Here is a 25,830-nt window from a genome sequence, read left to right as displayed (position 1 = left end):
AAGAAAGCAGAGTAAGGACCTCTGAAAATCATCCCATCTATACAAGGCATGGAACATGGGCAAAAATTGTCCAAACCAGCTTTCTGAAAACTATGGAAATTAATTAAACAAAGGCTGATACAGGTAGCATTTATTCAAGGAAAAAGGCTCAACCTTGGTAAGAAGCTCAGTAGCTCTGTGGCATTTTAACTTGCTTTATACCCAATCTCTTCCCTCTTCAATTCCATGGTAGCCTTGGAAACTAACAAGCAGTAACCACAGTGAAAACCTCAGCCTGGCAGCCACTGTAAGGAATAGGATGGAGTTGAAAGTCAAAGTGTTAGTCGCTCAGTTGTGTCTGATCCTTTGTGACCCTGTGGACTGTAGCCAGCCAGGCTCCTCTGTCCATGGGACTCTCCAGGAAAGAGTACTGGAGTGGGTTGCCATTTTCTTCTCCTGGGGATTGAACCTGGGTCTCCCGCATTGCAGGCAGATTCTTTACCATCTGAGCCACCAGGAATGTACTGGATGGAGTTAGAGGTCATTAAAAGCCCCACCGCCAGGAAATAGTCATTAATTGACCTGTCTGGTGATTACCTCAGAGACTATACTTGCAAGGTTCTTTTTATTTGACTTGACTTGGAACTTGGCCCTGGTGCAAACCACAGTGAATGTCTGTTGAAAACAATCAGAGACAGTTGTTGAACACACCAGTTGCCTGAAGCAATAAATAAGTCTTCAGAAATTTTACAATGACGTACCTTGGTGTGCTATTATTTTCATCCAATTTGGGCTTTTATTGACTCTGTCTGTAATTATATTCCCGCTGCTTCTGGGGAAATTTCTTAAACTATGTTGCTGATAATTTCTTTCTTATGCTTTCTTTATTCCCTAAACCCTTATTATTTGGAACTTGAACTCATATACTAGTTTTCTTGCCTTTCTTCTCCCATTATCTTCTATCTCTCTGCTCTATTCTGTAAGAGACTATCTTAAAGAATACATTTGAATCAGTTCTATTGAGATGGATGAAACTGGAGCCCATTATACAGGGTGAAGTAAGCCAGAAAGAAAAACACCAATACAGTATACTAATGCATATATATGGAATTTGAAAGATGGTAACGATAACCCTACATGCGAGACAGAATAAGAGACACAGATGCATAGAACAGTCTTATGGACTCTGAGGGAGAAGGTGAGGGTGGGACGTTCTGAGAGAATAGCACTGAAACATGTATATTATCATATGTGAAACAGAACACCATTCCAGGTTCAATGCATGAGACAAATGCTCAGGGCTGGGGCAATGGGATGACCCAGAGGGATGGGATGGGGAGGGAGGTGGAAGGGGGGTTCAGGATGGGGAACACATGTAAACCCATGGCTGATTCACGTCAATGTATGGCAAAAACCACTACAATATTGTAAAGTAATTAGCCCCCAACTAAAATAAATACATTTATTAAAAAAAAAAAGAGAGACTATCTTAATTCACCTTCTAATTTGTTTGGAGTTAAAAAACATTTTAATGTTTTTACTATTCAAAAATCTTTTTTTCTACTCTGAATTTCTTTTTAAGAATAGCCTATTCTTGTTTCATAGATTCATGATCTCATTTTATCTCTATGGATACTTATTCTATTATTACACTATTATATCTGACTGGGTCTTATAAGTTTTCATAAACTTTCCTTATTTTAGCCTTCCTCTTTACCCACTTAGAAGGGTACCTGATACAACCAATTCTAGTCCTGCTTAGTATTCTCTAGTGCAGTTCTCAATTGTAGTACTCAGGATCAGCAGTATCAGGATCTCCTGGGAACTTGTTAGAAAATTCTACCCAGGAACTACTTAATTAGGAACTCTGGTCCAGCAATTTGTGTTTTAACAAGTTATCTAGGTGTTTCTGATGCACTATTATAATGTACATGAAACACTTAGCATAGTACCTGGTATGTGGCAAATTCTTAATAGATGATAATATTTATTTAGTTATTACTTACAAAAAATATCAATTTTGATGGAATTAAAATATCACTAAATGCACCCTTAGATTGTGTCAATCATAACAGTTTTTTTGTCTTGTTTTGCTTGTTTTTAGTAGAGGACCATATTTTTTTTGACTGAGTTTTGGCAAGATTAGCAATAATAAGGCTTTCCTAGTGGCTCACATGGTAAGGAATCTGCCTGCAATGCAGGAGACCGAGGTTCCATCCCTGGGTAGGGAAGAGCCCCTGGAGAAGAGAATGACAACCCACCTCAGTATTCTTGCCTGGAGAATTCCATGGACAAAGTAGCCTGGCAGCCTACAGTTAATGGGGTCGCAGAGAGTCGGACACGACTGAGTGACTAACACACACACACACACAGTATAAACTGGATTGGGTCTTGGTTTTCCCCACTGCTTGTTTAGGAATTGGCTTTTTTGGGCCTATTAATACAGTTACATCTTTTACGTGATTCCTTTCTAGTTTGTGTTGCTATCATCTCCTTTCCAGTATTCCCCATCTGTGTGGAGATAATATATATATATATTCCATATATGTATGTGGATATATGTATATGTGTGTGTGTGTATATATATATATATATTCAGTTCAGTTCAGTTCAGTCGCTCAGTTGTGTCAGACTCTTTGCGACCCCATGATTGGCAGCACGCCAGGCCTCCCTCTCTATCACCAACTCCCGGAGTTTACCCAAACTCATGTCCATCGAGTCGGTGATGCCATCCAGCCATCTCATCTTCTGTCGTCCCCTTCTCCTCCTGCCCCCAATCCTTCCCAGCATACTATATATATATATAAATAATACATATATCTTTTTCATTCCCATGCAGCTGTTAGAGCAGTCAATCAGTTCAGTCACTTACTCATGTCCAACTCTTTGTGACCCCATGAACCGCAGCACGCCAGGCCTCTCTGTCCATCACCAACTCCCGGAGTCCACCCAAACCCACGTCCATCGAGTTGATGATGCCATCCAGCCATCTCATCCTCTGTTGTCCCCTTCTCCACCTGCCCTCAATCTTTCCCAGCATCAGGGTCTTTAACTGTTACTAAATCCAAAGGATATTTTAGATCTCATCTTATTGGGCCTCTCAGCAGCTTTAATTTATTTATTTCCAATTTGAAATACTCTTTTCTTCAGTTCTGGGATACTTGTTTGCCTTCTGCCTGACTTCTAAAGTTGTAGCTCCTCAAGACTTGGGCTCTGTAGATAATTTTTTCTATTCCTATGGCATCTACCTTGACCTCCTTTCTGAATGACAGACTTACATATAATAGGTTGCTAGACATTTTTACATGGCTATTTCACATACATGTAATACTTAACATGTCTAAAACAACCCTTGAGCCCATGCTTAAATCCTGTTCTGTATTTTCTCCCTTCCCTGCTTCATAAATGATACACACTTCCATACACTCAGCAGGTTAGGTATGAAATTTCAGAATCATTCCTGATATTGTTCTCCCATCAACTCTCACATTCAACTCATTAGCCATTTTGCCACAGTTACCTCTAGAATGTTTCTCAATCAGTGTATTTTTCTCTATCCACTCTGTTTCAAGTCATAATCACTTCCTGTTGGGACTTCTGTGAAAATATACTTGCTTCTGCTCTTGTACCAGCCAATCCACTCTCCATATGAGTCAGAGTTATCTTTTAAAAAAGTAAATCCCATCATGTCAGTCTCTACTCAAAAGCCATCACTGGCTCCCCATTGTACTTAGAATTAAAGAATAGACACATTTAAAATGGTCTATCAAGACCTACTTGATCTGGGCCCCCTACCTCTTTCCCTCTTACTTAACTATATTCTGGCCAAACTGGTCTTCTTTTTAGGTCCTCTTAAAGAACTGATGGTTTTAGGACTTTTGAACTTGCTGTTCTCTTTGTTTAAAAAAAAGTCCTCCTCCATTCCCTTTTCTTAAATAACTCCTAATATTCTTTTTTTGGTTTCACTGTATCTGGCTCATACATAAACCATGTCCTATTGATTACTATGTCCTATAGTATCTTGTTCTTTTTCTTCACAGTACTTAAAACCATTTGCATTTTAAATTTTCTTGCATGTTTAACATCTGTATCCTCCATTACAGGAGGACATAATGTCCTCCAAACATTAGATTAAGTGTTTTAGATAGTAGGGATCCTAATAGTTTTGTTCTCCATTGTATATCTGGAACACCACAGCACACTGCCTGGTACATAGTAAGTATACCAAGAAATACTTGCTGAATGGAAAGAACTGACCTTGCCTAATGTCTCAGCGCAAACCCAAGATTCAAAATCAAGTCTCCTCTTTCAGATTTTTAAATTATTTCATTTTAAAAATTACTCCATACTTTCTATATAAGATGCTTTATTTCTAAGTGCTTTTGACACATTGTAATAAATGCTCTACTGTATACAATTTAATTCTATGTAACATTCTGAATAATATGGTTAATGTCTATTCTAAGTACTAGCATCTCTACAGTGTTTGACAAGATTTTCATACTTGAAAATCAAGTTAGTATTTGAAAAGAAATCCTTATTGTAGCTTTCGCAAAACATCATTTACCAAGTAAGAGACTTAAAAAATGATAAGTCAGGGCAATTATATCCTAGTAATTTTTATAGGTGTAAACTCTAATTTTAAGGGGGAAATTGTGATTAAATGTGATTTAACTTCAAATATTAAATATTAACTGAATGATTCCATATTCATGTGAATTTGGGCATCATTGACTCAGTCTGCTGAGATCATACCTTATCTGATCTCAGCTTCCACTCCTTTCTTTACAGTGTAAACATTTATAATTCTCAAACAGTGATTATTAATTAAATGAAAATTTATTGAAAGTATACTCTTTGCTAGTCATTGTGCTATGTGCTGGTAACTGAGCTTATATTTCAGTGGACAATGACATTAAACAAGTGAATATACAAGCAAGATAGTCTGAGGGCTTTTAAAGTAGGGGAAGGAACAGGGGAGAATAGACCTATAGGCAGTCAGAAAGGTCTCTAAGAGGTATCTTTTGAGATGAGATATGAATGACAAGAAATCATCCAAGAATGTTTTGGGAAAAGGCAGTCCATATAAAGCTGTGTTTTTCAAACTTCGGGCTATGACCCATTTATAGACCATGAAATCAATTATGGGCTGGATCATAATTAAAAAAAACAGTAGAACACATCACATGATGTGCAACTTTTGTTTTAGTTATACATATATTTCTACACATGTGTATGTGTCTGAACATACTTACATATGTATGCATGTATGCCTACACAGGTCACTATGGTAAACGTGTATCTTACTACAGTGAGATCAAAAAAGGTTGAAAGCCACTGACTTAGAGGGGCCAGTCAGTTTGAAGGCATTATGGGCAGGAAAAGAGCTTTGTGAGTCAAAGGGAGAAAGAAGGTTAGCATGGCTGAAGTGAGCACTGGGGAGGAGTGTTATGAAACGAGTTAGGAAATGTACATAATTTTTCTGCACGTAACCTCCAGCCAGCATCTTAAATCCAGACAGCTTCCTCTGTTCTCATCATAGTTCATCCTTAAGAGAACACAGGAGGGAATTCCCTGTCAGTCCAGTGGTTAGGACTACCTCAGAAGTTCAGTCTCTGGTCTAGGAACTAAGATCTCACAAACCCCAGGGCGTGGCAAAATATAAAAAAGGAGACACAGGAGAATAATCTCCTTTCTTTAATGTCACTTTATCAATTATCACTTAGAGAAGTTAGCAGTTATACTAATGTGACTCTGAAATTAATCTCTAAATGGAGAATGTATTTGATAGTAAAACTCCATTACTTGAATAATTAAAAAGTGAAAAAGCCAAATTCATAAAATCTGGGGAAGACGTCTGGCTTTCAGATCCTCCTTAAAATGAAGAACTTTGAGGTTAGTTAGTAGTATTTAGCTATGCAAATTTCCTGGATATAAATACAAAAGGAAATAGTAAACAACCACTAAATTCAATTGCAGAGGAAAAAAAAATCAAGACAATAGATCTTCACTTACTTAAGTGTCCTCATAATTTATTTAACCTCTGTGCCCTCAGATCTCTTAAAAAAGGTGAAGCAGGTGTTCAGTAAGGTCCCTTCATATAGTAAAATGTTATTTTTCTAAGTAATTTTAGAATCATTTACCATTTTAAACGTTTCAAAAATTAACCTAGTGTTTTATCAGATTTTTTTTTTCTGAAACAGGAAGTTATATGATATATAATGAAGATAATGTCCTTAACTTTACAGTAGATGACACGGTGTTCAGAGAACTAGAAAATGTCAAAAGTTATCTTTGGAAGTTTATGTTGTACCTAGGCTGATTTGCAGTTTGTGAGGCCTCATCACATCACCAGATCAGTATCTTCATAAATAACAAGCTTCCTAAAAAGCAAGTTTAAACCCCAAAGCAGTAGGCAAGGTAAGTGGAAAGTGAGTTGGCAACACAACTCACCTACAAGCTCTCCAATCATGAAAAGCAAGTAAAGAACGGCAGCAATGGTCAATCTGGTTTTCACCTTTCTCTGCTTCAACAACTCTCTCTGCTTGCTGCAGTTGTCACAGGGGTCCGCCTTCAAACTCAGCTGACTGTTGGTCAAAGGTAAGTCCTGGTCCAGCAAGGAGTCATCATCGGCCTGGAGGGCCGAGTGCGCCCCGTTAACAGGCCTTTCCGGGGTTTCGGAACCATCGTCGGCCACCACAACTCGAAGTTTGTTAAACCGAGAAAGCCCCTCGTCGCCCACCTCGTCCGAGAAGTCAAAGGCGCTGGTGTCATTTAAGAACAGCGGCGCATCATCCTTCCTCAGCATTGATTTGAGGCGCTTCCACGCGCCGGATCCTGCCATGGCACTGGCTGAGCGGCCGCGGGGCCGAGCGGCTGGGTGCAGGCGGGCGGCCGGCGACTCCTACTTCACTCGAGAGCCAGTTCCCAGCGGCACTGCGGCGCGTCCCTCCTCATCCTGTGGGAGACGAAACACATTATAAATTAAAGGCGGCCCGACAGAGCCCACAAGTTCTGAAGCCCGGGGCGGCCGGGGGCGCCGGGGCTCCGAAAGGGGGCAGCGCTCTACCTGGGGTGCCGCTGCCGGGCCGCCGCTCATCTCCCCGCCCCTGGCCGGCTCCGCGGGGCCGGCTCGCACATCTCGGCCCGGGGCCGCGAAGGAGCGGGGAGGTCCTCGAGCCTGCAGCGCCCGCTGCTCCAGGCCGGCTTCCCGAGTCTGACAGGTTCGGGGCCGGGCGCCTGCGGCCGCCGCCTCTCCCCGCCCTGCGCGAAGCCGCGCGCGTGCGCTGGAGCGGCCGCGGGCGAGCCGCGCCAGGGAGGGGTGGGCGCGAGGACACGGAGGCCTGGCGCGCCCGGCAGAGGCGCACGCGAGGGGCGGGGCAGGGCAGGGGCGCGCGACGCGTCCCCCGGCCCTCACCCGACTCTCCACTTCCCGAGGCTGGGAGGCCGGGTCGGATGGAGCTGGAGTCCTCGGGTTAAGTGGGTAGATTTCTAGGGTCCCGCCCACCCGAGGCTGGGCGTTGCTGCCAGGAGTTCGCTCCACTGAAGGACGGCCTAGAGAATCTTGCATTGAGATCTGGGTTTCGGATGCTTGGCGAAAAGAGAATGTAACCCTTTCTTGCTAAGTTGAGCAGCTTTTCTGCCATTAGAGTTGCTGCCTCTCGGGCAAGTTGGCAAAATTTGCTGCACAGTCAGATCAGCTTGGAGAGGGCAAAGCTTGTTGTCGTCAGCAGTTCAGTGTCCTGCTTTATATTTACTGTTGTTTTTCAGCAAATATGTGTTATCTGTGTGCTCCCTATCAGGTTCCTTTTGCTGCCAAGGTATTTACAGTATGGACTAAACCCAAGCACAGGAACTATAGTACAGTAAGTCTCCTACATACCAACGTTCGAGTTGTGACTGGTCCAAGATGTGAACTTTCAAGGATGCGAACATGCTTTCCATGCTTTCCCACCGTCTAATCACGTAGGTTAGTTCACCTGTTTGGCATGTTACTGCTAAGTCACCTCAGTCGTGTCCCACTCTGTGCGACCCCATAAATGGCAGCCCAGCAGGCACCGCCATCCCTGGGATTCTCCAGGCAAGAATACTGGAGTGGGTTGCCATTTCCTTCTCCAATGCATACATTATCATATATGCGCATCCTCTACAAGTGGTTGTGCTTTTGTGTACTTTACTGTACAGTACTATATAGAGTATAGTAGTACAGTATCTTTATTTTAAGCTCAGGATGTCTGGAAGCAAGTTTAAAAGCAGCAGTGATGTAGCTGTTATATAGTACTACCCAGACATCCCTGGATCTTTTTTTTTTTTCTTCCCAAGAATGTAGATAGACTTGAATCCAGCAAGGAATCAGAACCTGTGCCATTAACGTCAAGTGTGAGTGAAATTACAGTTTGCCCTCTATCTCCTGTTGCTGACAATCCTTCAGCGCTATCAGCTCCCACCTCCTCTCTGTCCAATCAGTAATTCTTCTTGCCTGTTCACTCAGTGCCAATCCCTGTATGCCAGCTGTTGTACTGTACTACTGTACTTTAAGGTACTATAAGATTAAAAATGTTTATTTTTGTGTCTGTTTTTATGCATTATTTGTGTAAAAAGTATTATGAAGTATTATAAACCTATTACAGTGCAGTACTGTAGAGCTCATTTTGTTAGTTGGGTACCTAGGCTAACTTGGAACAAATTAGACTTGCAAACATGCTCCCAGAATGGAACTCATTTGTACGTAGGAAACTTACTGTAGAAGTATCTGTACTGGCTGTTGATTCTATTTAACAACAAGGTTTAAAAAGAATTAAGTTTTTAGTAGTAGCTTCTAATTTAGATCTAATTTTAATGACAAAATGAAATAAGTCCCACCTCCTGTTTCTCTGGTGATTCTCGGGATGAGTCTTAGGGGATTTGGAGGCCTTAAAACTACATGCAAAATTTTGTGGGTATATGTATTTTATTGAGTAGATCTGTTAGCCTTCACTGTATTCTCAGATGGGGTTCAGACTCAAATAAGATTTAAAACAACAGCACTGTTAGGAGAACTCACAGATCAAGACCCTAGCTTTCTACTTGGAGTTGAATCATAGTGCAAACTCCCATTAATCTAGTGTTTATAAGTATATTTTAACAACAATCTATATGAATTACCACATTTTAAGTTACAGAAAATACAATAAAAACTCATATGAAACATCATTTTCTTCTGAAGATCCAGATTACACTTTAGAATCTTGCATGTCTCAGGTGCAACTCACCTTTGAATGCCCATGATATTCCTACAGAACTGCAGCCATGGGAGTCAGGTTAGGAAAACTGGATCAGTGATCCCCTAGAACCCTAGAGCCAGAGTATTTAATAACTAGGGGACCCCAGTGATTATCAACAGAAGGAAGAAATTTTCCTGAAGGTTGCTTTCTTAATTCTAATATTAATCCATCCAGATTGGGAGTAGTTTATTTGTTGTTAGTACTTTTAATTTGTTATATTGCCTGAAATGCCACTAATGAGAAATAACAACTGAATAAAGTATTTCAGGAATGTGATCATTCTTTAATTAAAATTTTGCAAATGAGATTCCATTAAGGAATGGAGATAGATGTTTTTAAAAGCAAGATGAGGCAAGAGTATGTGTTTTGTTTGTTTGCTTTTGATATTTACAGTAAACTTTGTTGGGAAGAGCTAAAATATGGTAAGTTTGGGGGTAAGTTGTTACACAGCAATAGATGACTAATATAGTTGATATTGACTTTCCTCTGTTCCAGAAAAGACACCTTTCTTATTCTTTTATTGCATGGACTCTTGTTCCTAGGCCTGCCTTGAGCTAGTGGCATGATTTCTATCACTGAACTTTAAAGGGGGCTAAATAAATAGATTTCTGTAAATAGTCTTGGAAGGTAACCACCATTTTCAACCTTATGTCTTCATATTCAGAGTTTATAACAATAGATAAATCAGCTTTTGAAACACAACTCATTTATAAGCTGCAAGTATGCTAGCTCTTGATCAGTATGCCATTCTTTTATAAGAGAGTTAATAATTCTTAGTACTTTGCCTGGGCAAATGGAAAAAGTTGTCAACCATTTAGCCTATCTCTTAACCAGGTAACATGTAACACACAGGCTTCAGGACACATATCTCAGGGCGGTTAACTGGAATAGATGCAAAATATCCTATGTTAAAACCCAGATATCTCTTGGAACAAATGACAGTGCTAAAAATAATACTACAGCTAACCTTTGCTTAAGGCTTGTTTATCTGCCAGGCACTAGGCAGAGGATCTGATTTACCTGAGTTCATTTAATCCTTACAGCATCACTAGGATATAATCACTAGTGATACAAAGCATGGGTGTGGGAGTCAGGCTACTTGTGTTTGCATCCTGGCTTCACCACTTAGAGTCATATAATCTCTGGCAAACTGTTTAACCTCTTCATGCTTCAATTTTCTTACCTATGAAGTGGGAGTGATAATCATACCTGCTTCACAGGGCCTTAATAAAGATTAATGCATATAGAGCATGTAAAACTTAGCATACCTAGTTCCTAGCACATAGTAAGTGCTCTATCAAAGCCAGCGATTACTATTTTTTAAGTAGATGGAGACATAGAATCTCAGGGAGATGAGGTAACTTGGCCAGAGTTGTGCTGCAAACAGAGCAGGAACTCGATTCCAGATCAGTTTGGTTTCAGAGCTCAAGCTCTTAACCATCACTCTACACTGTCCCTCTTGGTTTCTTTCTGCATAAAAATGGAATAATCTGCAGAAAAATATCTAGACTTCTTGGGATACGTTAGGAGAGATCTCTGTTTCATTCAACAACGATTTGCCGGCAACTTGAGACCTCTGCATTGTCCTATGAAATCCTGTTTGGGAATGGAAGTCCTATGAAATCCTGTTTGGGAATGGAAGGGGGGAAAAGTTTTTTTTTTTAATTGAAATGTGGAAAAGGTGCTTCATCTATTTAGCTGACAGGTTCAAATGCTGCATATTCCCCATCCTGAGAACTCCTTTGTCTGTTGGAGTATGTGGCTGTAGGAGGTTCCTATAGGATGTTTTTGGAATGTGTTCCCTTACCTTTTTCAGGAGGGGATGAAAGCTGTTGGATGGGTATGAACAAGAGTTAGTGATGTGATACACAACTCTGGTGAAGGTAATGCTTTCATCTTTTCATGGATTACTCTAGTAACACAGTGGCTGGAGATTCAGTTTAACCTCTCCTCCAGGGGAGAAGAAATACCAGAAATAGATTACCTGAGGACAGGCAGTTGCCTTCTTGGCCAGGGAAGAAATAAAGGAGATCTCTGGCTCTAGAGACCATCTACCATTTCACCAACCTGTGAGCCAAACCTACCTTCAAACAAGTTTGCTGTTTTCATATCTTTGTTTCTGTCTTTTTTTTTTTTAATTAAATATTCCTATGGATTTCTCTAATCATGTCTGGCTGAAATGAAAGGGAATAGGAGGTCCCAGCTGTGACAGTAATTTAAGAACTAAGCATAGGATTTCCCTTTAGTCCAGTGGTTAAGACTCACCACTCTGCCCTTCCACTGCAAGCGGATCCCTGGTCAGGGAACTAAGACCCTGCATGCTCCTCTGCCCAAAAAAAAATTTCTTGAACTGAATAAAAATAAAAATACAACATATCAACTTAAAAAATGTATATATAAAAAAAGAACTAAGCACATCAGTCCTGGAGTTTGGAGGTTGTGGCTGGGGCTGAGGAAACTTGAAGATGAGAGTGGAATTTGGGAAACCTGGTTTCAGCTTCTAATTTTGCCATCTATTCACTGTGATCTCTAGCAGTGTACTATTGCTGAGCTCATTTTCTTGTGTGTTAATAGTGGAAAATAAGATTTGTCCTACCTGTTTCATAGCGACACTGTAAGAATCCAATGAGGTTTTGAATGTGAAATACCCGCTTAACCTACTTTGCTAGTGAGAACTATTAAAGACCATGGCATCTAAATCAAAATGCAAACCAAGGGTACAGGTGAATGCTGGTCATCAGATATCCTTCTTAGGATTGCTATGCTCCATCTTTGGTTTATTAAACATGTTTTGACTCATTTAGACCTCTTGATCACCACCACATTGTTTCACTGTTACAATTTATTTCTCTCCTAGGCTCTGTGTGCCCTTAGTAGCTGACATTGTGCTCAGAGCACAACACTGTAAATACATGTAATTAATAGATGAAAATATTTTTGTTATAGAGAGTTCATCCATAACTTTAAATTCCTTTCTAACAAACATTTCTATATCTTTAAGCTAGTGTGTAAAGTCATTTGTAAGAAATTCTTACCGGGGAGGTCAATATGTCTCATAATGACTAGAGATTATTAATATACTAGTAGTTTGTATTTATACTAGACTCATTTCAAAGAACGTTATAACATTTATGAATTAAACTGGGACAAAGAAGCAATGGCAGACAAAGGGACTCTTTTGTGGCCTCTGACAACTGGTGGCTTTAAACAAAGAAGGCCATTGTGTAAGAACTCCCTCCCGGGGTTATTGTGAGGATTGATTAGATTAAAATCTACAAAGTACTTTGACTTTTTCCCAGAATTCTTTTACAAATAAAGATGGCGTTAATTTTTTTTTTTAAGTATCTTTATATTGGTCCTTGCTGAATCAGATGAAACAAGTTCACCTACTATTTCATTCTTTGTATTCCCTGAAGCAAAACAAACCAGACTAAGCCAACCTAAATTACTTTTAATGGTTTTAAGCTGGCCACCAGTGCACACATGACTGAGCAGAAATTAGTACCCTAATCACAAAGATCTTTGTGTATGATTTACATGACACAATAATGCCTCGTAATCACTAGGCTACATGGTCATTAGATATAAATTACTGTAATTATTACAACTGTTTTATACTGACCCACAAAATTATATATTCCTCTTTGTTATTTATATTTTAATAACTCACATTCTGCTTACTCACAAAGAAGGTTTCAGACAGTCTTCCCTTTGTTAGTTCTTCCCTATCTTCAAACATTGTAAATGTTGAAAGTTTTCCCTGATACCAAGTACTGTTTCATCCTCATTGTTTACACAAAAATACATACAGACACCAGATAAAAGATGGGAGTCCTAGATCCAAGTTTCCAATTGTTGAGGTTCCTTGGGAACCCCTCCTCCTTGGTGTCTTGGTCTCTTCTGTTCCCAGTGACCCAACAGGCCCATGCTGTCCCTTCCCTGATCCAGAAGGAGCCACTCTGCACATTCTGGGAGGCAGCAGTTTCTCTGCAGCAGGCCCACATGAGGTCTGGGAACAGTGGAGCAAGAGGCCTGTTGGGTAGGCCACCCCAAAAATATGCCTCGATGGCATATTATTTATCTTGAATCAAAGTTATGGTCAATCAAAGAAGAGACACTCTGCACCTTCTGTCTTCCTGAAAGCAGGAAATAAATCTCCCTTGTGAAAAGTACACTCCCTACATCTGCAGATACAAGGACACCTTATCACCAAAGATAGGGAATTGGAACTGAGAAGCCTATGTAAACAAACCTTCACTACTTCTTTAGCTTACTACCCCGAACCAAAACTGTTCTGATTCTTCATGAATTGGGCACCCAGAACCTAAGTTTCTTTGTCCTGTCAGTTCCTCACAAAAAAGTTTGTCTAAAAAGTATAAAATATGGAATTCCCTGGTTTTTGTTGTTGTTCAGTTGCTAAGTTGTGTCCAACTCTTTGTGACCCCACGAACTGCAGCACACCAGGCTTCCCAGTCCTCCACTATCTCCTGGAGTTTGCTCAAACTCGGATGGTAAAGAATCTGCCTGCAGTGCAGGAGACGTGGATTCAATCCCTGGGTCAGGAAGATCCCCTGGAGAAGGAAATGGCAATCCATTCCAGTATTCTTACCTGGAGAATTCCATGGACAGAGGAGCCTGGCAGGCTATAGTCCATGGGGTTGCAAAGAGTCAGACATGACTAAGCTACTAACACACACACACATCCACTGAGTCAGTGATGCCATCCAACCATCTCATTCTCTGTCACCCGCTTCTCCTCTTGCTCTCAGTATTTCCAAGTATCACGGTCTTTTCCAGTGAGTCTGTTCTTCACATCAGGTGCCCAAAGTATTGAAGCTTCAGCTTCAGCACCAGTCCTTCCAGTGGTGGTCCAATGATTAAGAATCTTCCTGCCAGTGCAGGGGACATGGGTTCGATCCCTGGTCCAGGAAGATTCCACATACTGTGGGGCAAATAAGCCTGTGTGCCACAGCTACTGAGCCCACACTCTCGAGCTTGTGAGCCATACATGGTATGAGCTTGTGTGCTGCAACTACTGAAGCTCGTGCACCTAGAGCCTGTGCTCCCCAACAAGAGACGCTACTGCAATGAGAAGGCTGCACAAGGCAAGGAAAAGTAGCCCCTGCCACTGCAATTAGAGGGGCTTCCCAGATGGCTCAGCAGTAAAGAATCTGCCTGCCAAGCAGGAGACAGGTTTGATCCTTGGGTGGGGAAGATCCTCCTACAGAAGAAAGTGGCAATCCACTCCAGTATTCTTGCCCGGGAAATCCGATGGACAGAGGAACCTGGTGGGTTTCAGTCCATGGGGTTGCAAAGAGGTGGACATGGCTTAACAACCGCAATTAGAAAAAGCCTGGGTACAGCAACGAAGACCCAGGGTAGCCAAAGAGAAAAAAGTATAAAGTCTGCCTACTTTGGCTACTTCTTCGGTCTCATTCTATGGGCCTTCCGTGGGCATGAATTAAAATTTGTTTCTTTTTTTCCATTAATTTTAAGTTCAGACACATGAATTCAGAGGGACAGAGAGGGAAATTTCCTCCTCCCCAACCAGCCCAGTGTATTAAATGAGGAATCCATCTGGCAGGTGACCAACTGTCCTGGTTGGCTTGGGACAGAGGGGATTCCCAGGGCCTGGGACTTTCACATTACTAGGATGAGTTTCCCTCGCAGCGAGAATAGATTCCAGAACCCTGAACATTTGGATTCTGGAGCCCTGGCTGAATGTTTGTCGGGCAGGTAGAGTATCTTACCTCAGAAAGGCACCTTGTTCCTTTCAGACTTGCAGCACACGTGGCTGGGTGTCTCAGGGAAGTCTCCAGACGTGAATCCTGTTACGCTGAAATGGAAGAGGTCAGAGGTGTCCAAGAGGGAGGCGGCCACACGAGGTAGGGCCCCCGATGACCCTGCTAGAGCCGCCAAGGTCCCAGGGCAGTTCTATCAGCTTTGCAGGGGTGGAAACTACCCCTGAGGATCAGGCTGAAGAAATCAGTGTATGCCCTACTGCCTGGAGAGTCTGAGGAGCTTACTGTGTGGCTGACGCCTTAATTGTCCTGGAGGACACACCTCTCCTGTGGCCCTGGCCCCTTCACAGGGCCGGTGGTAGGAGAAACCAAGTTACCTTGGAGATAGAGCAAAGGTGACAGGGAGTTTTATTGTGATATATTTTCCAGGCCTCATTGTCTCTCCTGGCCTCTTATGCTTCTGTTTTCCCACTGGGATGTTCTTCCTCATTCTTGGAGGATGTCCAACTCCTATTCAGCCTTCAAACTCTACAGGTTCTACCCAGTTTCCCTCCTTCTTTCCCTCCTTCATCCTCTCTCTCTTCCTCTCCCTCCCTCCTTCCTTCTCATCTTCCTTTTCTCCCTTCCTTCTCTCCTTTTACTCAACAAATATTGTTTGAACGCTTATCATATGCCAATCATTGAACTAGGGACTGGGGCTATAAAGTTGAACAAGACAAAGTCTTGATGATAACCCATCCCCCAGTAGCCCAGCAGTAATACCACGCATTCTAAATCTTTATCACTAATTTCTTCTGGAGATTATATGCAGACTGTCCTTATCTATGTCTGTATATAACTTTTAAGTGAAAGTGCAAAATAATATAGCCTTTCTTTCTTCTAGGTTGAATTTTAGCTTAGTTGTCTGAGAAATCACTCCCCCAGGCCTCTATCCAGGGATGTCATCAGATAACCAACCCCATCCATTGTGTACTGATTCTTATGGTCTGGGGCAGGAAATTCACACACTGTTCCTCTAGCTGCCTTCAGTCTTTGCCATTGTGTTTAGTTCTGAGCTGTGACCTCATAGCTCAGAGCCTTGTCTTCATTTTATAAATAGTTTGTATATTTTTATCCCAATGTGCATTAGTTTGCACTTGTTCCCACTAAAGCTCATTTGTCAGTTGTCTGACCACATGCTCAGATTTATAGGCTCTTCTGACTAGCCGAAGGACAGGCAACCTTGTTCTATAAGGAGCCAGATAGTAAATAATTTTAGCTTTGCAGCACTACCCTAGTGTTGGTGGCAGTTATCAGCTCTGCTGCTGTGTCGTGAAAGCAGCCATGGACGATAGTAAACAAACGAGCAGCATTGTTTTCCCATAAAACTTTATTTATAGACACGGAAATGTGAATTTCACGTAATTTTCACCTGGCACAAAATATTGGTCTTCTTTTGATCTTTTTTCAGCCGTTTAAAAATGTGAAAACTATTCTTAACTTGTGGGCTGTCCAGAAATAGGTGCTGGCTGGATCTGGCTCTTGGGTTGTAGTTTGCTGTCCCTGATCTAGACCCTTCGCTAGTTAAAAGTTAGGGATTTTACTGCATTCTCCCCCTGCTTGATCACATACACATGTCAGTGAGCCCCTTCCTAGCACAGATGCTGGAGAATTCAGGCTCTTTACTCAGGTCCATCAGTCCCTGCTTCCTAATGTTCTGTTAAGGCAGCCTACCTGTCTGCTGGGAGCCAGCTCACGAGATCCCACCCATGACAGAGTCATGAGGAGAAGGACTGACGAGCAGAGCAACTCAGGCCTCAGGGAATTCTCGGGAGGCTGCCTCAGCACTCACCTTAAAGATGATATCTCTCTTTCTGATGCTTGCTATAATAAACCTCTTTTTATTTTCTGTGACTTAGGCAAAAGGCCTTTCCTGATTCCCTTCTAAAATAGACCATTCTGAAACCTCAAATCAACAAGGCCCCTGAACGGTAGCACCCTAAATAAAATTATCTGGGATATAGAGTATGCTAATCTAAATTCCTTTTGCTAACATATTGGTTTGTTTAATAAATGTCCCTGTGCCTTTGGAGCTAATGTACATGACTGCTCCCTAGTAATAAAACAGCATTGAGAGCCTCCGCACAGAAAGCCCCTATGGGCACAAAACCCTTCGCAGGAAAAAAGGCTTGTTAGGAAATATAAAAAATATTGCTTTGTGAAACTGTTACTTAATCTATATTTACTCACTATGTTTTTACTCTTAATGTATTTAGCCTGTATAATGAAAGCATAATAGTTAGAGATTTATATAAATAGAAGTTTAGCTTTAATACAAATAATAAGACAATTGTTGATTTAACTGATTATTCTTACTTAAAGTTGAACTTCAGCTTGCTGTTCTATGACTTTATGGAACCACATTCTTTTCTGTTAAGCTCAAGGCATAGAGTAAATTACCAAAAACAGGTTTTACCTTAAAACTTCCTGTTGATGAATTCTTTCCTCACGTGCCCGATACAAAAGTGTTCTGACTGATCAACCCTTATCAATGGAGAGTCACAAGGTGTTAGCAGGCCACCAGGCCAGAAGATGATGTAAACAAAATGAGGCTTTTTGTAACTAAAGACATGCAAACGGCTTCGATGAGGGTCGAAACTGCTGGCCCATTAAGCTAAATTGATAGGCCCATTAAGATATACCCATTAAGCTGAATTGGTATGTCCCTTAAGCTGAATTGGTATGACTCTATACTTTACCTTTGTTTCTATATACCACTAAAAATATAAAAGCTGTCTTAAAAAACAATAAAAGTAGTAGACACTTGGAAAACGCTAAGACTCGCTGTGCCTTCTCATTCGCATCGCCGACGCCGTCCATCCTGAGGGAACCCCTGGACCTGCTGGAGCTGGACTCCGGCACCTGTCCTCATATAGATGGGGTGCAGCTGGGGTCCCAGAACCCACAGAGTGCTCTGCTTGTGGCTGTCCCAGGCTCCCAGGGGTCCTGTTAAAATGGATTGGACTTTTCAGAATAGAAATCTGACTGAGTCTCCACCCTCCCCTCCACCCCTAGCTCAGGCACTCTTAACAGGAAGCCACACTGAACTTGCATTGTTTGAGGCTTTGATCACAGCCTTTGTAAGCACAGGTGCCTTATTTGGAATGGTTTTCCTCACCGTTCCTTTACCTAATTAATTCTAGGTAAACTCTGGAGCCACTCTCCCCCACGGCACTCATAGCACCTCAAATCTAGATAAGTCCATCTGTTACATGCACTAATGTCTCACTATGTAACTTTATTTTCATTAGTGATGTTATTTGATTAAGAGCTGCCTCCAACTGCCTTGTTAGACTCTCTGTTTCATGAGAATGGGGGACTGCCTGTGTTTGCTCACCGCTATATCTCCCGCACCTGGTCCTCTGCCTGGCACATAGTAGGTATTCAAAAAGCGATTGTTGAACAGAGGAACCAGAGCCACAGACCTCAGCCTGTTGTCTGGTGCACTGTTGTCCATATATAAGTCTCCCAACTAGAGAATGGTGGAGTCAAAATTTGTCCAAGCCAAGTGCCCATCATCTTTCCATTCTGACATTTTTCTCCCTTCTCTGCTTGCTGGTTGGGGATGGTGGTGGGGAAGGTGTGTATGTAACATTCTCACTTTTATACTCTTTTGGGTGATTAGCCGCTTGTTATGACTGGTTACTCATTTTGGTGACTGGTCTTTCAATGTCATATTAGAGTTCCATCAAAACTCACATAGGTCTTGAAGTATTACCCTTTCATTTAAACCACTCATCATCCATCTACCCAACCCATATTTCTTAGCAGGTTACCTTAGTCTGTTCGGACTATTATAACAAAATACCACAAATCAAATGGCATATAAACAACAGAAATGTATTTCTCACATTTCTGGAGGCTTTAAAGTCCAACATCAACAGCATGGTTGTGTCCTGGTGAGGACCCTCTTTCTCATAGCTGGCCCTTCCTCACTGTGTTCTCACATGATAGAAGAGGCTAGGAAGCTCAGCGAGCTCTCCTTTATGAGAGCACTAATCCTGTTTATCCACTCTCATGACCTAATCACTGTCCAAAGGCCCCACCTTCTAACACCATCATATCAGTGGGCATTACAATTCCAACATGTGAATTTGTTGTAAACCAGACACACTGTGCTATGTGCTGGATATGCTTTAGGCCAAAGAAGTGTGTTCTTAAAGTTAAAACTTTGGGGAGTTAGTGGAAGTAACAAAGATGAAGAGGAAGGATGGGAAAGAGGACTTCCTATGAAGTTACTACCCTGAGGACCCAAGAGTCAAGAGGAGGCTACTGGGTATAATGGGGAAGGCAAGGGGAGGTTAATGAGAGTCTTATACACCAGGATAGAAGTGGTGAGGTGCAACCAGCAGAATTTCATCCTGGAATGAAATACTGCTTCTGTTGGTAGTGGCTTGTGGTTTTCAGTTCCCTTCCCAACAAGCCGGTACTTTCTTAGCTCTCTGATGTTCTCACTTACCCTTTTTCAAGCCAGTATAGATTTTGTGTTCTCTGTATAGGTAGCATCCCTATTTATCTTGATAGCCTACCAGTATTGCTACAGTGACCGATTATTATATTGTGTAGAAGAGGTCACTTCATTTTCCCCTTAGTCGTGTGTGGGTTGCATAGTTTGTGCATGTGTACACAAGTGTGAATAGACTTGTGCTTGTTAGAGGTGAGGGACCCTGGTTATTGTAGTCCAGTCATTACAATCATGTTCAGACAGAGGGGTTCTGGTGACTGTTGGAAGAGACATTTACGTAAGGCATTTTACCTTAGTGAGTTCACTGTGCATCAGATTCAAAAACTTGATTTTCTTAGGGCATCCTAAGAAAGGATTAATTTCTCATTAACCTAAATTATGGAAATTAAAAAATACAAACCAGAATATTGTGGATATGTAAGAAAGTGTATATAATGTTTTTGAGATACATACTGAAGTAAGTGGGGATGAAATAACTTGGGTCTAGCATTTGTTTAAAATATTTTAGTTGGTTTTTAAAAGTGCAGGAATGTGAAGCAAGTATAGGATTTGACAATGCTTTAGCTTGGTTAATGAGTATTCTACAGGACCACCAGGAACAAATCTGTAGTCTGACAAAATCAGTCTCACAGCAAGGGGGTACTCTGTAGAGCTGTGATGTGCTGCCCTCCTCAAAGGACCTCTAGCAACTGTATTCTTCCCCCCCCCCACTGTAGCATTATTTTCATTCTATTTTTTTATTGGATGAAAGATTATTTAAATTCTATTGTGCTTTACATTTTTCCAAAGTTTCACAACACATGATATCATAGAATCCCATAATACACTTTTTTCCTATCTCTTACCCTTATATTGCCCCTCCTCCCTTCCCTGTCCTCCCTGGGAACAGCTAGTTTGTTCTCTGTAGCTGTGAGTTAGCAGTATTTTTATGGAATGTCTCAATTAATTACAGAATGAACTTTCCTCACATGTCTATAAGTGAATTAGCACCAGAGACCATTTTTATAGAATGACAGCTAGCTTCAAAAGCATAGAGTGAGGGCTCTGGGTCTGAGCTCTCCCATATGACTCCCATACTCAGGGACTGTGGTGGATGCTCAGGCAATAACATTGACCTGTCTGCAGCCAGGAGCTCCTCTCTCTCCTTCTGCTCATCTGTCCCAGGGTCAGTTCTAGGGACTGTCTCAAGACTTAAGACATCTGATATCTACACACATCCCACTCCCCATCCCCACGTCAAGCACTTAAATCCTGTTCCAGGCTGAAGGAGTGGGCACATCTATTGCTATATCAATGCACCACGCATCTATTTCTCCTGCTTCCAGCTTCTGGTTTAGCTTTAAGACTTTTTTTAATCTTTGGGATACAAAACAGACCCTGCTAACCCAATTGCTGCTTCAACTTCTGTTCCCACCGGCACCCCCTAGCCATCAGATGTCTTAGGGGCTGAAACCTGAGAAGCCGAAGGGAGAGGTGAGGATTCCTGACCTTGCAACCTGACCTGTCTGCCTGACTCTCAGCCTTGTTTGCCCTTCACCAGCTCCAGGAAAGACAGAGGTGGCTAAAGAGGTGCTAATGATACCTCCCTGGTTTACAAGGCATTTTCAAAGGCATGATTTAATTTGATCTTCTTGCAGACCTGTAAGATACAGTTTTTCCTATTCGAAGAGATAAGAAACTAGGGCACCACAAGGTTACATAATATGTTTACAGTCGCGAAGTTAATAGGCAGCAGGGCCATGAAATGAGAACTGAAGTATTCTATCTCCTGGGGGAGTTTATCTAAGTCCAATTTATTACTAAACCACTATATTTCTATAATTAAAATGTTATTTGTAGCCACCAAGTTGTATTGCCACAGAAGATGAATCATGATTAGTAGCAGGCTGAGATTTTTCAATGGGCTTCCTTCATAGCTCAGTTGGTAAAGAATCCACCTGCAATGCGGGGGAGATTATTCAATAGCCAAATGCTGTGTTTCATTTCCATCCATGTGTGAATGTACTATTTTTCCTAATTTTTCATCACGAGGAGTCAGTAGATAATATATAGTTGATAAATCAAGAAGAAGAGCCATAAATATATTCAGTTCAGTTCAGTTCAGTCGCTCAGTCGTGCCCGACTCTTTGCGACCCCATGAATCGCAGCACATTACATACAGTTTTCAAATGGTAATCAACAGTAGAACTTAGAAACTGTTAGTTAAACCTCTGAGTAATGGGTGTGGGAGTGGTGGGGTTGGTGGTGGGAGATTTTTGTTTCTCATTTTAGGTACTTTCTGCACAGTCTGAATTTTTAGAACAAGTAAGGTGTATTACTTTTAAATAAAAATTTTAAAAATGGAAAGTGAAATGTGAAAGTGAAGCCGCTCAGTCGTGTCCGACTCTTTGCAACCCCATGGACTGTAGCCTACCAGACTCTTCCGTCCATGGGATTTTCCAGGCAAGAATACTGGAGTGGGTTGCTATTTCCTCCTCCAGGAGATCTTCCTGACCCAGGGATTGAAACCGGGTCTCCTGAATTGTAGGCAGACGCTTTACCAACAAGAATGGAAATAAAAAGCATTGCCTCAGTGAGTCATATGTAATACTAGGCAGTCATTAGAAAAACTAAGGTCCATGTATACAAATTTTTAGTAAGGAAAATAAATTGCAGAATGGTGTGGTTAGGATAACGCCATTTATTTCAAATATTGTGTGTATACATGTGCATATGAGTGTGTGTGCACACCACACTGGGAAGGTACGTATTAAAGTGATAGCAAAGTATAGGGATACATAGCAAAGTGGGGAGGAAAGACTTTATAATATTCTACACTTTATATACTGTTGTCCCACTGTTTTTTTTAATTTTTATTTTATATTGAAGTATAGTTGATTTACCATGTTGTACCGTTTGTTTTTTCAAGGAGCATGCATTGAATATGAACGTATGGAATGTTCTGCAGATTCAAAACTAAAGTGATTCTGAGTGTTTGCCTTCCCTTTTTTGCTATGAAAAGGGCCACGTGTGATTGTACTGTGTTAGGTATAAGGGTCAGGATATTACACTGACTTGTAGAGAGGAAATTCACTGGTTCTCTACTCATTAGTATTGTTACCAAAGGGAAGTTTGTGAATTGAATCGGTCCACTGTCGTGCCTTAATGTCACCATAGAGCTGACCAAAAATCTGATTCATGTTTCTTTTTATATAGTTCCATTTCCTTCTTCTGCTTAGTTTTGAGCAAGAGTGTGTGGAATTTAAATCCCCAAGTCTAGTATCTGATGATTGTGGCAAGGTATCTGTCCCATACTTTGGAGTTCTGGATTTGGGGTCTTGACTAACCCTGAAACTAGTTAGAATTCTTTGGCAGTTCAATTATTTTTGTATTTTATTTTATTGTGGAAAGAACACTTAACATGAGATTTACCCTCTTAACAAATTTTCGCGTGGATGTTCAGTCCCTCAGTTGTGTTGGATTCTTTTCAACACTAGGGACTGTTGCCTGCCAGGCTCCTCTGTCTGTGGGATTTCTTAGACAAGAATACTGGAGTGGGTTGCCATTTCCTTCTCCAGGGGATCTTCACAACACAGGGCTCGAACTCCATCTCCTGCATTGGCAGGATTCTTTACTACTGAGCTACCTGGGAATCCCAACAAATTTTTAAGTGTTTGATATATTATTGTTTGATATATATATTATTGTTGACTTCAGGTACAATAGTCATACAGCAGATTTCTAGATTTTATCTATTGAAATAAAATTGACATACAGCACTATATAAATTTAAGGTGTATGGCATAATTATTTGACTCACGTACATCATGAAATGATTACTACAGTAAGCTTAGTGAACATCCATTATCTCATATAGTTTAAAGAAATAGAAAAAAAATTTTTTCCTTATGATGAGAACTCTCAGGATTTACTATCTTAACAATTTTCATGTATAACATACAAGTGTTAATTATGTTTCTCATGTGGTACATTTCATCCCTAGTACTTATTTATCTTATAACTGGAAGTTTGTACCTTTTGACAGCCTTCATCCAGTCCCCCCTCCTCCCACCCTGTTTCTGGTAATCACATTTCTGATCTCTTTCTCCATGAGTTTGCTTTTGAAGTATAATTGACCTACAACACTATGTTAGTTCCTGTTATTATACACAACATAGTGATTGTATATTGCTATACATTTCAAAATTATCACCACAATAAGTTTAATTACTGTCACCATTCAAAAATATGACATAATTATTGATTATATTCTCCACACTGTACATTTCATACCATGACTCATTTATTTTCATCTAGAACTCCGTGCCTCTTAATCTCCCTCACCTGTTTCTATCTTCTGCCCACCCCCTTCTCTCTGGCAACCACTCTTTTGTTCTCTGTATCTATAACTCTTTCTATTTGATTATGTTTGTTCATTTGCTTTGTTTTTTAGATTCCACATGTAAATGAAATCATATCGTATTTGTCTTTCTCTATGGACTTCCCTGGTGGCTTAGATAGTAAAGTGTCTGCCCACAATGCGGGAGACCTGGGTTCGATCCCTGGGTTGGGAAGATCCCCTGGAGAAGGAAATGGCACCCCATTCCAGTACTCTTGCCTGGAAAATCCCATGGACGTAGGATCCTGGTAGGCTACAGTCCATGGGGTCGCAAAGAGTTGGACACGACTGATCGACTTCACTTCACTTCACCGTGTGACTTATTTCACTTAGCATAATATCTTCTAGGTCCATCCACATTTTTGCAAATGGCAAGAGTTCATTCTTTTTTATGGCTGAGTAATATTCCACTTCATAGGTGGGGCTGAATCTTTGCCTGGTAGTTGTTTGTTCCAGTACTGATGCCAACAGGCTAGTGGGTGGGTCTAGTCCTGGTACTAATAAGCTAGAGGGAGGATTCCAAAATGGCACTTGCAGCACAATGTCCTCGTGGTAGATGATTCCCCAGAGTGGATGCTGCCAATGTCTCTGCCCCCAGGGTGAGCTCCAGTTGCCTCCTAACTTTCTAGGAAGCTTTCCAATAGCAGTTGGTGGGACTGACCCAGGCTTCTTTTGAATTACTATGTCTGTCCTGAGTTCTGGTGTATGTGAGCTTTTGTGTTCTGCCTTTAAAAGTGGACTCTATTTCCAGCAACCTTCTGGGTCTCCCGAAAGTAAACCACATTGGCCTTCAGCGTCAGACATTCTGGTGACTCCTCTTCCTGGTGTAGAACCCTCAGGCTGGGGAACTTGATGTGGGATTCAGACCCTGTGTTCCTTGGGGTGAGCCTCTGCAATTGTAATTGTCTTCTCATTTGTGAGTCACCCACCCCAGGGCTAGGAATCCTGGCTAGACCATGTCTCCACCCCTCCTACCCTCTCACTGTGGTTCCTTCTTTATATCTTTAGTTGTAGGAGATCATTTCTACTAGTCCCCAGGCCTTTCTCATTAATAGTTTCTCTGTCTTATTCTAAGTCGCTTCAGTCGTGTCCGACTCTGTGTGACCCCATAGACGACAGCCCACCAGGCTCCCTGTCCCTGGGATTCTCCAGGCAAGAACACTGGAGTGGGCTCTGTAAGTAGTTATAATTTTGGTGTGCCTGTGGAAGAAGGTGAACCCAGGGTTCTCCTACTCTACCATCTTGACCATACTCCCTCATTTTTCTTTTGAATAAAAGAGGTTAAATTTACAAACACTTTAAAATAACTTGGGAAATATGCAGTAAAAAAAGAGAATGAATCTTTCAAATTACAAAGATTTTGCTAGTATGCTTCGGAGAAGGCAATGACAACCCACTCCAGTACTCTTGCCTGGAAAATCCCATGGACGGAGTAGCCGGGTAGGCTGCAGTCCACGGGGTCGCTAAGAGTTGGACACGACTGAGTAACTTCACTTTCACTTTTCACTTGCATGCATTGGAGAAGGAAATGGCAACCCACTCCAGTGTTCTTGCCTAGAGAATCCCAAGGACAGGGAAGCCTGGTGGGCTGCCGTCTATGGGGTCTCACAGAGTTGGACACGACTGAAGTGACTTAGCAGCAGACTGCCAGTTCCTCTAAATTTGGCATATCCAATCTACTTAACTGATTCATTGTTGTTCAGTTACTAAGTCATGTCCAACTCTTTGTGACCTCATGGACTACAGCATGCTAGGCTTCCCTGTCGTTTACTATCTTCCTGAGTTTTCTCAAACTCATGTCCAATGAGTCAGGGATGACATCCAACCATCTCATCCTCTGTTGCCCCCTTCTCCTCCTGCCCTCAATCTTTCCTAGCCTTAGGGTCTTTTTCAATGAGTCGGTTCTTTGCATCAGGTGGCCAGAGTATTGGGGCTTCAGCTTCAGCATCAGTCCTTACAATGAAT

The 25,830-nt window shown here is 41.5% G+C and overlaps 1 protein-coding gene across 7 annotated transcripts in view; it reads right to left on the bottom strand.

Moving 5' to 3' along the window:
- The window catches only part of SLC30A4 (solute carrier family 30 member 4), a 73,265-nt gene that overhangs the window by 20,916 nt on the left and 26,519 nt on the right, over nucleotides 1-25,830 (bottom strand). For 3 of the 7 annotated variants that reach the window (XM_081511404.1, XM_081511408.1, XM_081511405.1), the window contains exons 2-3: nucleotides 14,993-15,078; nucleotides 6,433-6,937 (exon numbers count right to left, since the gene is read on the bottom strand). In XM_081511404.1, the coding sequence (XP_081367530.1) occupies nucleotides 6,433-6,823 (391 nt within the window). In that variant the 5' untranslated portion in view covers nucleotides 6,824-6,937; nucleotides 14,993-15,078. Of the gene's footprint in view, nucleotides 1-6,432; nucleotides 6,938-7,048; nucleotides 7,255-14,992; nucleotides 15,295-17,721; nucleotides 17,969-25,830 lie in introns of those variants that run through there. The other 4 variants (XM_081511403.1, XM_081511407.1, XM_081511406.1 and 1 more) reach the window with 3 other exon arrangements.

This window comes from Giraffa tippelskirchi, chromosome 7 (genome assembly GCF_054371585.1).
Source record: "Giraffa tippelskirchi isolate mGirTip1 chromosome 7, T2T-mGirTip1v1.2.pri, whole genome shotgun sequence".
Classification (NCBI taxonomy): domain Eukaryota; kingdom Metazoa; phylum Chordata; class Mammalia; order Artiodactyla; family Giraffidae; genus Giraffa; species Giraffa tippelskirchi.
This window is presented reverse-complemented; position numbering and strand designations above follow the sequence as displayed.